Source organism: Sinocyclocheilus anshuiensis, unplaced genomic scaffold (assembly GCF_001515605.1).
Source record: "Sinocyclocheilus anshuiensis isolate Anshui unplaced genomic scaffold, SAMN03320099.WGS_v1.1 scaffold1, whole genome shotgun sequence".
NCBI lineage: Eukaryota > Metazoa > Chordata > Actinopteri > Cypriniformes > Cyprinidae > Sinocyclocheilus > Sinocyclocheilus anshuiensis.
This window is the reverse complement of record NW_015539843.1, coordinates 144012-157591: the sequence shown is the minus strand read 5'-3', so window position 1 is coordinate 157591 and position 13580 is coordinate 144012. Positions and strand designations below refer to the sequence as shown.

The window sequence follows — 13580 nt, the reverse complement described above, 5'->3', positions numbered from 1 at the left end:
ACATAATTATATATTAATAAATTATAAATATAAATATTAGTAAATAATAAACATATTAATCAGTACATATGAATGAAACATTTAAATATTAATAAAATATTTATTAAAATAAAAATGCAATTAGTCTGTTAGTTCATATGTAAATTCTGAAATGGTAATTTGAGCAATTCAAACTTTAGGCATCAATGTAATGTTTTTGTGAGTCTGCGACCAATTTTAATGGATCTTTCATGTATATGGTTGGTGTGAATGTGACATATGTGTGTGTTTTGTGCATACCAGGAGCAATAGTAATAAGGACCCGCGTCGTGTGCATTAGACGAGGACAGCGTTATTTGTGGTATCCTCTGTTGCTCACTTACGTGACAGATACTGAGCCGTTACGGAGTGAAATGAACACTCTTCTTCTGTTTTGCCAAGCAAGTGAGGAAAAAAAAAACAATGCCATGATGCAATGCATTTCAATTGTCTGCACAATGAATATGAGAAAAGAATCACAAATCTTTCAGTACAGAAAAACCTTGATGGGTCCTGATGATTGAGCAGAACATCCATCAGCAATCATATTTTCTTTTTTCTCTTTTCTTCTTTTTTATACAGACAATTGTACAATATCTACATCTACAGATAAAATCATTCTTGAACTCTCTCTACTTGCAACATTTGTTTTGTGTCTCTCTTTAAGTTCATAGTCTTATATATCAGCAATATACAAAAACAATTCTTTTGGAAACATATACAAAAAGGTTGTTGTAGTTGTTTTTTTTTTATCTGGTCTCAATCCGTTAAAGCACCTTAAAAATTTCACGGTGGTGTCGAAGCATTCTGAAAGAAAAGGCATGCAGTTCTACAGTTCTACATGGTTTCAGTTCTCTGTACATCAAAACTATCTCCTCTATTATAAATTGATTTCACTTTTAAACACAGTTACATTCAGAAAGCATCTATTACAATGCCTCACTTGTGAATTAGGTAAAAAATAATAGTCTTTTAGTGCTTCTTTTTCCAGAAATAATAACAATAAACAACTAGTAATCTGGCACGTCTCTTTGTGTGAATACTTCTTTTCCAAACAATGCTTTATGAATATGCAATTTCATTAACAGTTCACATTTCTCCACCGCAGAACATCTGACATAAAAATAAAGGTTCCTCAGTCTTGTATATTACGGTATGCCTCTGTCTTTATTATGCTGTCTCTCTTTTGTTTTCTGTTTTCCTTCAACGATCCATCAAAAAAGCAACCGGCTGTCACACAACACAACACACAGACGGAGAAGAGGGAAAAAAACAGCGGAGCAGGAAGGAGATTTAAAAAAAGAGCGAATGGATGACAGAGGGCTAGTGCGAAACAGGATGTACCCTTTTGTTCTTTGTCCGGGACGGGGAGTCCTGGGGGTGACGGCTCGGGGTGTTGGTGAGGTAAACCTCCACGTCATCAGGCACTTCTTCAAGAAAGTTGGAAGGGATCAGACCCTTGTGTCCATTGAGCTCCCCCTGAATAGAAAACAGAGGACATCATGCATCTAAGGCTAAATCCCAGTGTGGCGGCTCTCCTGTGTTCAGGGCTAAAAGCAGGACTAACCTCAAACATGAACAGCATTAGGTGTTTTGCAATACACATTCGCAGAATAGTACAGTGTCTGCACCAAAAACAGAGATGGTGTGAATAATTGACTCACATAATAAAAGCCATCCTCATCGATCTCTCCAAAAACTGTGATCACATCACCTGCACAAAATGTCAGCTCAGCCTGAAGGGCAGAAAAAGTAAAACACGTTAGATCTCAGTCATCGTTCATAACTGCCACAGAGCTAATTTAATATGCAACGGTTACAACCACAATGCAGATGTATTAATAACTTTAAAGGATCACTCAATCATAAATCAGCCCCTCTCTCTCTCTCTCTCTATCTCTCTCTCTCTCTCTCTCTCTATCTATCTATCTATCACTCTCTCTCTCTATCTATCTATTTATCTATCCATCATGTCTATAGGGGACTTTTTCTCATTTCTGGACACTTACACGCTATTTAGATATTGAAGACAACATAACTTTGACAGAATTAAAACCTTCAACCTACATGAGGTTTAGGTCTAACTATATACTCCTAAAAACAAACCTAAGTAACATCAGATATCTATAAGAATCTCTACATACCCTATTAGAAAGAAAATTAAATAGCAATAATTTATAGCAACATTCTCTAGTTCAGGTTCAAAACAACATCCACCAGACTTGTGAAATACACACACAGATCAACCAACACTGGGCAAGGCAGGTCCTCTCTGTCAGACTGGGAGCTATGTTCACAAACCACAGTGATTGTGTAACCCTTTACCTCCAGTCCAACAACAGCAGCAAAAACCACACAGTGTCACAAATAACCATTCCCTATTCCTTTCATAGGAACTCACTCACTTACAGCAGAGCAGATTTCACAAAGCCTTTATAAATGCATTATGATGATTCGTGATATCCAATAAGTTCATGCATACACCTTGGAATTCAATTCAATGTTCACTTAAGCATCACGGAATATAAAGAGTTTCGTTACGCTTATTTCCTTAGAGAATCATTCATCGAGCAAATTATGAAGGCTTTAAAATACATTCAGTATGAAATGCAAATGTATTGCACATGCATTATGATCTTTGGGTCCTGTAAGTGAGATGTCCACAGACAGTACAGGTGCTGATGCAGTGCAGTGAGCTCCCTCAGCAGGAAATAGAGTGTCATTTGGCACAGGCCCAGTGAGTGTAGACTCACTACTTCCTTCCACACTCACCTCCTCACTCTGCAAGCTGCCCCCATAGCGGGCCTGTGTGCCAGCGGCAATGCAAAGGTGACAGTAAGTGACAATGGAATGTAAAAGACTTGAAAATGCTAATCATCATATATAATTATTAGCTGATGTAACCTTGTCTGTTCTGTGAGGTTTATTATTATGTTTTTTATAGAATTGGAAATGAACTGGACGAATTTGATGGGCATTACTACTAAGGACACATTTCAACGTGCTTTTAAATGCATAGTTTTTTACATTGCTGTTTTTTTGTAGATGTTTTTTATTATTAGAATCTTACATGAAGTACAATTACACTAAAACCAAGTAAATATGTTGAAAAGCAGAGTATGATTTATGGATGACAGCAGGCCTGGTTGTCAGGATGGCAACATGAATCTTTCAATTTGAGGTTATTCTATTCTGGTGACCTCTGAAGGATACATTCAAAAGTGCATAACTTTTTATAGGTGAAGTTTTTGGAGTGGGACTATTTGTTTTCCAAACAATGACGGACCAGTGATGTTACTGTTATCTAGAACTAAAATGATTAAAAATAGTTTTCAGTAAGTAAAATAAATCTGAAATATAAATATATAAATATTAGATGAAAACCGTAAACTTTAAAAATGTATACTAAAATTAGAAATGTTGCTTTGGCAACTAACTGAAATAAATACTTAAATACCAGTACTAAAATTACTAAAAATTTGAAAAAAAATAAAAATAAAGCTAAAAACAAATAATACAAAACTAAACAAAATGACAGAAAAACATACATTTACTAAAAAAGTAAATTACAATTAAAATTAAATATGAAAATATATAAAAATAATAAAATAAAATATAAAAAGTGAATTTAAAATATTCATAAATACTATAATAATGTAAAAATAATATTAAAACTGTGCACTGTGCACGTGGGGAGTTTTGGGGAATCCTGTTTTAAAACAGGAATTCTTCAATTCTGTCTGGCACAGAAATTACACACTTCAACTTTAAAAAGGATAGGTTCACAGAAGAAAGTCACACAGGACTAGAATGACGTACAGTAATAGTGAGTAAATAATGACAGAACTTTCATTTTCTTTTTAACCAGAACTTAACATTTAGAACTGCCATGTGCCATCTGAATGAACAGTAACAATAAAAACACAAACCACACTGTTGCCCCAAAAGCAAGGAAAATAGGCAGAAAATGAATTTGGTGGCTATTACAAAGGCAGACATCCAGGCAAGCCGGCGTAAAATCAAAAGCTTATGGGATGAGACTGTAAGCGCAAGAAAAAGCCAGGGCAAAATGGAGTCTATTAGTACCTCCACATCCACGTTAGGCGAGCTCTCTCTGGGGTCATAGTCATACAGGGCCACCATCCTCCGCGTCGACACCTGGTGCTGCCTTCCACTCCTTTTGTTCCTCTCTGGAAAAAAGAGGTTAAGAATAAATGAGCAAAACAAAAAAATAAGCAATAAATACTGAAGAGAAAGAAAAACAAAGTACTCTTTGATGATTAAAATGTTAAAATTAAACAATATGTCAAAAAAGAGCATGACTTATGAATGACAGCAGGCCTTGTTGTAATAATGACATCAAGACATACATATTGCATAGAATTACATAGAATTGCATATTACCAAGTGTTTTTTCTTTTCAATGTTAAAATACTTTCTACTAAGCCAATACAGCAACATTGACAACCAATGGCATTTAATATTTATTATCATAAATTTTAACGACAATAAATGATACAAATTCTGCAAAATATGTTCTTCGCTGGCACATGCAGAACTTTTTCTTGAATGCAGTCATGAAAAAACAGAAGGCACATTTAGTAGACAAGTTATCAATATCAAATCCAAATGTCCACTATTCTGAGCTGTAGGGTCCAAAAGTTTGAGTCTACAGCATATTGAAAAATTCACATTGAAAATGAAAAGAAATAGAGTTTGAGAAAAAAATTAAAACAAAGAAATCAAAAGTAAATGCATGACACTGATCACGTGAACTCAGTATAAACTCAGTCAGATGTTCCTACTTATAGCTCAAGATGCTCTAAAATATAAAACAGAACCATTTTCAGAGCAGTTTCAGACTTGTGGACTCCACTGTTCAATCTGCATTATTCCCTGTATGAGGTGTCAGTGAGAACAGAAAGAATAACTTATGCTTGTGTGACATTCAAGTGTTGAAGGGCAACATGGAGGTGAGCTGTGAAAAGGCACTTAAGTGGAAAAGCAAAGAAAGGTTTGAATGAGAAAACTGGTGGAAAAATTTTGTGGGCACAAACCTCTCTTGGATTTCCGGGACCTGCGATTAACTGAACGGCCATCTTTGAACCTATTACAGTTTACTTGAAAAGAGGAAAACAAGAAAGAAATGAAAGAGAGAGGGGAAAGAATGAAGGCAAGGAAGGCACAGGATTTAAAGGAATAATCCATCTTTGACATTCTGCTATGATTCCTTTTATTTTCCCCAGATGAAAAAAGTCATATGAGTTTGGAACAACATAAGTGATGATAGAATTTTAATTTTTTGGTGAACTATCCCTTTAAGAGTTATACTGTATGCTGTAAGGAATAGTATGGAAAAGGTAGACAACTTACAGACTAGCACCATGTTAAATCTTAAATCAGAAAGAAAGAGAATAGTCAGAAAATGAAGCATATAGGGGTGAGATGGACAGGGTTCAGCACAAACTACCTGTTAGTTCATATCATACCTATTTTCTCAATGGGCGTGTTGAGAGGAAGAAACCCCTGTTTGAGCAGCTGGTCCATCATGTCATCATCATCCGTCTGGATCTCTGAGACCATGTTACAGGGGATGAGCCCCCTGCGGCCACAGATCTCTGCCCTATAGAATCCATCTGTGTCCTTCTCTCCAAACACCTGGACAACACAGCAGGGCCATAATTGAACTCATTTCGTTGCCTTTTTAATTACACTCACTCTCTGTCTTGCACTACTGCTCTACTCAATTTTGTACGGATTATTCACTTATGCTTATATTATTTTCATTTGTATGTCACTTTGGATGAAAGTGTCTGGTAATTAAATAAATGTAAATGGCCACTGCAAACAGAAGATATTATTAACATTGAAATGGCAAGATGGCAATGAACTGACTTGCACTAGACTAGCACTTGAACAGAACAGAACTTAGAATATATAATTAGCAATGCACACATTTTTATTTATATAAAATAGATAATTATAAATCATTATAAAGCCATATACATATGTATAGATATACAGTAAAGTAACAATAAAAAGAACAATTTAATAATCAGTATGTTTTTTTCAATACTGGCAACTATATTGTTACATAAATATATAAATATAATTATCAACTATTTTATCAGTCAAAACTTCTGTATTGGTGCATAGAATCAAACAATATAATTTAATAAAATATTTTTATACAATTAGTCGTATAAAATTATTAATGAATTAATGTGTTTTTAACATAAAAACATTATTAATTATAAATCCATATAAATATTTATATGCATAAAAATAAATGTAAAAATTACTATTGATTATATAATCATTATATATTGCTAAATTAATATTTGAAAAATTATACATGTATAATTTAATAATCAGTATTTTTAATTTGGACAAAAAACACATAAATATCATCAACAACTGGTATCAACTTTTTTTGTATTGGTGCATCCCTAAATAGAATAGAACAGAAACAAGAATAGAATTTATAATATACAATTATGAAAGCACAATGTAAAAAATTAATTAATAATTCTTATTATCATCATATAAATAAATATTTATTATAATTTATTTATTATATAGAATTCATAAAAAGTGTAATATAGTTATAGTAATAAACAATATTGAATATATACGGTATTGACACATTTATATTAAAATATGTATATGAATAATTTAATATTATACTATATAATTTAATAATCACTACTTTTAACTATTGGCAAGCAAACTGGTATATTAATACATAAATATAATGATCAATTATCTGTATCGATGCATCCCTAAATAGAGTAGAAACAAAAAGTCTTAAAAAGTGGAAAGAAATGAAAAACAAGCTATGAAATTAAACGACTGCTGAGAATTGCTTGACATCACTCAGTTCAAATCAAACCTTTATGATCTGGCCCTCCTTGAAGGGAAGCTCCTCTACAGCAGCATCAGGGTTAGGAGACATTGACAGGGGGTCATAGTCAAACATGGCCACAAAGATTCGGGACAAGTCCTCTGGCTCTGACTCATAGTAGTCTGGAGACCGCCGGTCCCGTCCTCCATAACTATCTGAAACACAGGAGAGGGCAAGCTTCTGCTATACACAGAAACCAAAGGACAGCTAAAGCCAAAAAGAGACCGCAGCATGCTTAGCCTAATCTATATCCTCAGAGGCATCAGTCTGTGACATCTAAACAATGTTGAGAAAATTACATACAGTATGCTGCTATATGACTATATGATATACAGTACGATTACTTCTTAAAGTGAGACGGCATCTTAAAACTACATATCAACATAAAATACTGATAAAAATGCTAATCACACTTGATATAAATGCATGTTCCCTATACAGTAAAATGATCTAGCACACAGCACATCAGTGGGATAATATACAAGCATACTGAAAACAGAAGAATGCAATAAGAACATGTTTGAAACCGCCATGCATATTAACAGGGAACAATAAAAACATTGCTGTTTTACTGTAACAACCTACAGAACGTTCTTGGACAGACATGCAGCAACTCACGTAGCAATACTTCACTGGAATGATCCACTACTAATCTCTTTTCTGTTATCGTATACCAAAGTCTTAGAGAGGAGTAAATAGTAGACCATGCCAGTTAATTAAAAGTGTATATGGAGCTGATAAAAGTGAATCATGCACCCAGTTACTGATAAGGATATGTAGAACATTCACAAGCAGCATTTAAAATCACAGTTATTATCATAGTCCTCTATGAAAGCTGGCACAGGAGTGAAGACATCTCTGCTCTTATGGTTTGCAGTCTTACCACATCTAACAGTAGAAAGACATTCATGCAAATGAAACAATCGAGGATCTCAAATGAAGCTCAGTAAAAGTTGAATGATGAGGAAAAAGGCAACAAGGGGAGCAAGAGGAGGAGAAGAGGGGTTCACAAAAACTGTCTGGTGTTTTAGACTACACAATGAGCACAAAGAAAGGAGCAATCACCCTTAAACAGACCGAAACCCTAACCTAATCCTAGTTATCTGTAACTAAAATAAAGAAAAATGAACACAGAGGAAAGGTAAAATAATAGTACATAAATAGAAATTGCCTCTTGATTAAAACCTAAATATACATATAAAAGGTAGCTCAATAAATATGCCTCATCTATATTTGTCTTCCAAATGTTAATGAGAGGCTCCTGCATGTCTATTAGGTAAAGGCAGCTTCTGTTCTTTTTAAGGTTAACAATACAAGTACAGCTCTAGCAACTGTATCTGAGACATGCTTCTGATTTGTAAGCTGTTTGTTTACAGTACTACATTTACAATGTAAATCTATAGGTTAAAAGAAATGTGAAGCTTGTATTTTTGGCTAAATATATGTGCTGTTTGAGCTGTACAACTGTCCCAAATTTTACTACTGCTGAACTTCTGTGTAGTTATTGTACATGTTTGCGTCCCTATAATTAGCCTATTTGTGAAAGTTTAAGGTTTAAGGGTTTAGCGTGGACATAACAGGAGCTGAAAGACTGGATATGACTTAATTTAAACAAGGTTAATAAAGCATTATCGTCACACTAATCTCATGTATTATGTTTAAATTTTGTGGCTGTATTTCTGAGACCATGTGTTTTATTTTTACCATTTATTCTGGTGAAACTGCTGTGAGACATTGTCATTTTTTTAGAAACTGAAGAATTTTTTTGTAAGAAAATTTTCATCTGTGATAAACAGCATGTCACAGAAGCAGTCAGTAGAGCTTAACCTGCATTAAGTTAAGAAATAATCATTTAAAGACCCCATGAAATTACCTAAAAAAATTCACTCTGCTTTCCTAAACTGATGTTTTTCCTACTGAAAAAGGGAGTTTGGGTGGTACAAAAGTTTGTTTTAGTATATGCCAACAGTGTATTTCGTCAGTATTTAGGAGTGGACTAGTAGACTTACCTAAAGAAAGGTAAGTTTACACACACACACACACACACACACACACACATATATGTGTATATGTGTATATATATATATATATATAAAATTCATATAAAATAAATATTAAACTAATATAATATAATATACTACTATATTATACTAGGTTGCTATGACAATTACACCGATTAAAACCAATCCCTCTTCTTCAAACTGAAAAATAAGAATTTGCTCAAACTGAAACTGGCTTTGTAAGCTATTTGTATAGGCCACTCAAAGATAACAGAAATGCACTAAAAGCCACAAAACTCTTACTTTGATTTCATAAGGGTCTTTAAACAAGATACTCTTGTAATAATCTGATATATCAGTTCAAATTTGCTCTGGTAATTTTGGTAAAATTTTCTTTTTCATGGAGGAGCCACGCCACATACCATATCGGTGCTCTGTTCGCTGTGGGGGCCATGTCCTGCGGTGGGCTACATTGGTATAGTAAACATCGTCCTTGATAGGTGAGAGGTTCCCCTCACTCCCCTCACTGTTATTCTCCACGGTGATCTCTATGGAAACACCAATCAGAGCATTACAGCCACAGCCCCTCTACTCAGCCAGTGAGTTGTGGATTATGACATTTTCAAGGCTCTCGATGTGTGTTTTAGGATCGGAAGTGCCATTCTATAGCACTAAGGCATTAAAAATGGCATACTGATCTTAAAACAGTATTGAAAGCCGGCTGACATGAGTTGCGCCAGAGTAAAACAGCAATGTTTAACATGATGGTTGTCTAGGTGACAGTGTGTGGCCTGTTAAGAGTACGGTACCATTTGTATACTAGAATCAATCATTTAATTATTAGTGAATCTGAAACAGAATCAATGGCAAAGGTCAACCAAAAGTGACTCCAAGGGCTTACAGAACACTGGAACTGTAATCATGACATGTAAGGAAAACAGAGAAACACACAGTAGGTGTCTCTACGAAAGACACTAAAGGAAGGGAGGGAGAGTCCAAACATCATGTGACCACACTAACCAATGGAAGGGACTGTCATTGGTCTTCTCTGAGCGGGTGGATAGCCGTGATTCGTCCTACGGCCGGAATGGTCCAGTCGATCCGAGCGTCCTGTTGAGGGAGAGCTCCCTAAAATCTTCAAAAGCAAATATTAAAATGTTAATCAAAGCCTGTGGTGCTTTAAAAATAGATATCCTATTAAAAAAAGATTCCCATCATCCCCAAAATGAAAAAAAAAATAAATTAAACTGATTTCTTTAGAGAACGAGATTCTATCAAAACAAGTAGGATGAACCCGCCAAAACATTTAACATAAACAATTGAAACAAACTCTGACAACAACATGAGCAGGGTTTTGGCAGAAATCAGATGCTTAACTAAAGACCATTTTGGTTTTTGTTCTGCTCCTCTTTAGTTCATATGGTAAAGTTTTCAATGTAGTTTGTGATGAGCTTTTTAAATCATATCATTCTAAATTATGGTCTGCCTACACTCGTAATGTAATGTGTTGAGTATATAAAACTGTCATTACAACTATTTAGCATGCTCAAAATCTGTATATGACAGTATTCAGGACCTTAACCACCACAGACATCCTGGGAGATTTCCCTGGAATTTTCAGAATAATGGACAATTTTTCAATATCTCATTCTTGAAATTTTCATTTGGTCCCCCTCGAATATTTAGTACTATTAGGTCAGTAGTGCAAAAACCCTGATGTATGAGCAGGTATTAGAAGAAAACAACTATGGGAAGCAAAACATAAAAAAAGGATATATTTGTACTACTCAATCCAAATAAGTGAGGATGAGTTATCTGTTCAAGCCCAAACTCAATGCCCAAACAAACCAGCTTTGACCGTTCTAATCAGTGGCACCACATTCACTGGCTTGAATAACGTGTCCATGGTGCACTGTTAAATGTGCAGATTAGCCATACTTTTGGTCTTTCCAGCTTCCCATTAACAACTGTCAACCAGTGTTTCCCAACCCTGCCCCTGGAGGCACCCCAACACTACACATTTTTTAACTCTTCCCAATCAAACATATCTAAATCAACTCATCAGTTCATGAGTAGAGACTCCAAGACCTAAAATGGATGGGTCAGATAAGGGAGACATCCAAAATGTGTCCTTACGGGGTGCCTCCAGGAACAGGGTTTGTATACACTGCTCTAAACCAGAAGTCTTCAACCTTGCTCTTGGAGACCCACTATCCTGCAAAGTTTATTTCCAACCTGTTTCAATACACCTGCCTGTCAGTTTTCAAGTGATCTTGAGGACATGGATTAACTGGTTCAGGTGATTAGGGTTGGAGCTAAACTCTGAAGGATAGTGGGTCTCCAGGAGCAGGGTTGAATACCTCTGCCAGAAACTATTAATATGGACTCTAAAGTATAAGTTGGAGGACTGTGGAAACATTGTCATTTGATTTGTGACTCTTCTTACAACAGAAACAAGAAACACTCAGAAATGGCCTTTAGGTAATCAAAACAAATCTACACATCCAAAAAATTTCACTCGACACTCTAGGAATCAAACAAAGTCACATGAGATCTAAACCAAATCAAGAAAGTCAAGAAAGATCATACAACCTAAAATCCCCCAAACATAGTAATATCAAAAGGTGAAATCAAACAACAACATAAAGTTAAGTAACGTCTAGTAAAATAGACCAAACAAAAAAGCAAAACAAGAAAAACAAAACCAAATAAACCAATGACAGACTGGGTGGAACACCATGAACAGAAGAATGGTTTAATCGATTGTTGATGAGAACACAAAGCAGTTGGTAGATGAGGAGAGGGTGGAAGTGTGAGAGGAGGGGTAGGAGACACACACCAGGGGTTCATCCATTGCCCTGTTGAGTCTGGCCACAGAGTAGGCCCTAATGTCCGTGTGATGGGTCCTGCCAAACTCGCTCAGCCTGCCCTCGCTCCGGAACCTGCGTTGGGGATGGTGAAGGTGTGGATGATAGTGGTAATGGTGGTATGACTCCTGCATGCTCCTTGTCTCCGGAATGGTATCCAGGAAGTCCTCCTCCACGCTGCACTGCCGGGTCAGTGACCTTTTCCTGCCAGCAGCCAGAGCACGCCTTTCCACAGGCCCCTCACTGTGGATCACCCGCATGTTGGGGCCAGAACCCACCCGCAGCGGGCTGCCCCCCGTGTACGAGTGGTAGCTTCCACGGTAGCCAAGCGAGCCCTCCTCCTCGCTCCCGCAGTCTAGTCCGCTGTCTGGGCTCTTGGTGGTCTGCCTGCTACTGCTGCTGCTCCAGCACGGTGGCCGCTCATCTATGGAGCTGTAGCGTGGAGAGGAGCGCTGCCTCTGCAGCCTGCGGACGCTCTTGCTTGGGGAAAGGTGGTTAGACTGCCGTGAGTCCTGGTCGTAGGGCTGTGGGCTCCTGCAAGGAGTGCCTGGACGAGCCTCCTCGAAACGCAGCCGCTGACCCATGACCTCCACCCCGGTGTCCGGTTCCTCCTCGGCAACTTCCGGGATGCTGTGTAGCCGCTTGTGGGAGCGCAAGGAGCGCTGTCGTACCACCTCCCGCTGCAGGTCCCAACTGTCCCGGTCCACCGCAAGGTCCTGACGCCTGTAATATGCCTTTTAGAAGCCGGAAAGGGTGATTGACGGAGGAGCCAAAGTTTCAGTTAGATTTGGACGTTTTTCAATTTGTTAAAATCGGGATTTTTTTTGGTGGGTTTTGTTTGATGGTGTTAGAACAGGCAGAGAAGATAAAACAGTGTGCAAATAGAGAACAAAATGGGAAAAGAAAGACAAAATAAAGACAGAATTAGTTATCGGAGGTCATGGTTGAATGTAGGGCATGCAGTCTCATTCCATGACGGACATGACATGCGACGGAAGGGAATCTGTAGAAGGAAAATGTCAGGAAATGCAAACCGTACAGAAAATGAGAACTGGAGATTATCACATATGCAGGGCTCATTGAGGCAATCCACTAACAAAGCACAGTCCAACAACAACAACAACAACAAAAACTACAGATGAGAATTCAGAACACAGAACATTAAGAAATGAATAACAGGCAATCAAAGGACTATACAGTACATGAATAAAAAAAATAAAAATAAAAATGGAGATTAATCTGCCAAGCAACAAGTGAATTGTGTTAAAAAGTAGACCAGTAACCTGGAATGGAAATTAAAAAATATATTATTAAAAAGGCAAATCTATTTTCAAGCCTATTTTCAAATCTATTTTAAAATTTCTACATCCTGATACACGTAACAGATATTTTTAGATTAAGAGGTGATTGCTACAGCAGCATATTTTTTTTTAATTATTGTTATTTTTTAGTATATAAGTTTGACACCACTGCATATATATATAGTTTTTTTTGTATCATACCAAACTGTAGCACAGATGTCTGCAGTTCGAGGCAAATCATATCTCAAAACAGTGGAATATTCTGTTATATATATAAGGTGTTAGTTTTCATACCACAATCCCAATAGCTGCCCAGGTCTCCAAAAACATAACTCAAAACAAAAATGACAAAAACTGAAATATAATATACCATTTATTGCTTCATATATTTAATACATCATGTATTTTTGGAACCCTTTCTGTATAATACTTATTCGTAAATATATTTTGAAAGAAATCTTAACAGTATTAAACATTCTTCATGAAAAGA

The 13580-nt window shown here is 36.3% G+C and overlaps 1 protein-coding gene across 2 annotated transcripts in view; it reads right to left on the bottom strand.

Annotated features, from left to right (window-relative positions):
• Positions 1 to 13580, bottom strand: part of LOC107684492 (RIMS-binding protein 2-like) — a 31901-nt gene that overhangs the window by 3660 nt on the left and 14661 nt on the right. For both annotated transcript variants that reach the window (XM_016480748.1, XM_016480747.1), the window contains exons 9-18: positions 11762 to 12523; positions 9943 to 10057; positions 9345 to 9470; positions 6911 to 7077; positions 5508 to 5676; positions 5076 to 5138; positions 4105 to 4208; positions 2791 to 2823; positions 1683 to 1754; positions 1363 to 1497 (exon numbers count right to left, since the gene is read on the bottom strand). In XM_016480748.1, coding sequence (XP_016336234.1) covers positions 1363 to 1497; positions 1683 to 1754; positions 2791 to 2823; positions 4105 to 4208; positions 5076 to 5138; positions 5508 to 5676; positions 6911 to 7077; positions 9345 to 9470; positions 9943 to 10057; positions 11762 to 12523 — 1746 coding nt within the window. The remainder of the gene's footprint in view (positions 1 to 1362; positions 1498 to 1682; positions 1755 to 2790; positions 2824 to 4104; positions 4209 to 5075; positions 5139 to 5507; positions 5677 to 6910; positions 7078 to 9344; positions 9471 to 9942; positions 10058 to 11761; positions 12524 to 13580) is intronic.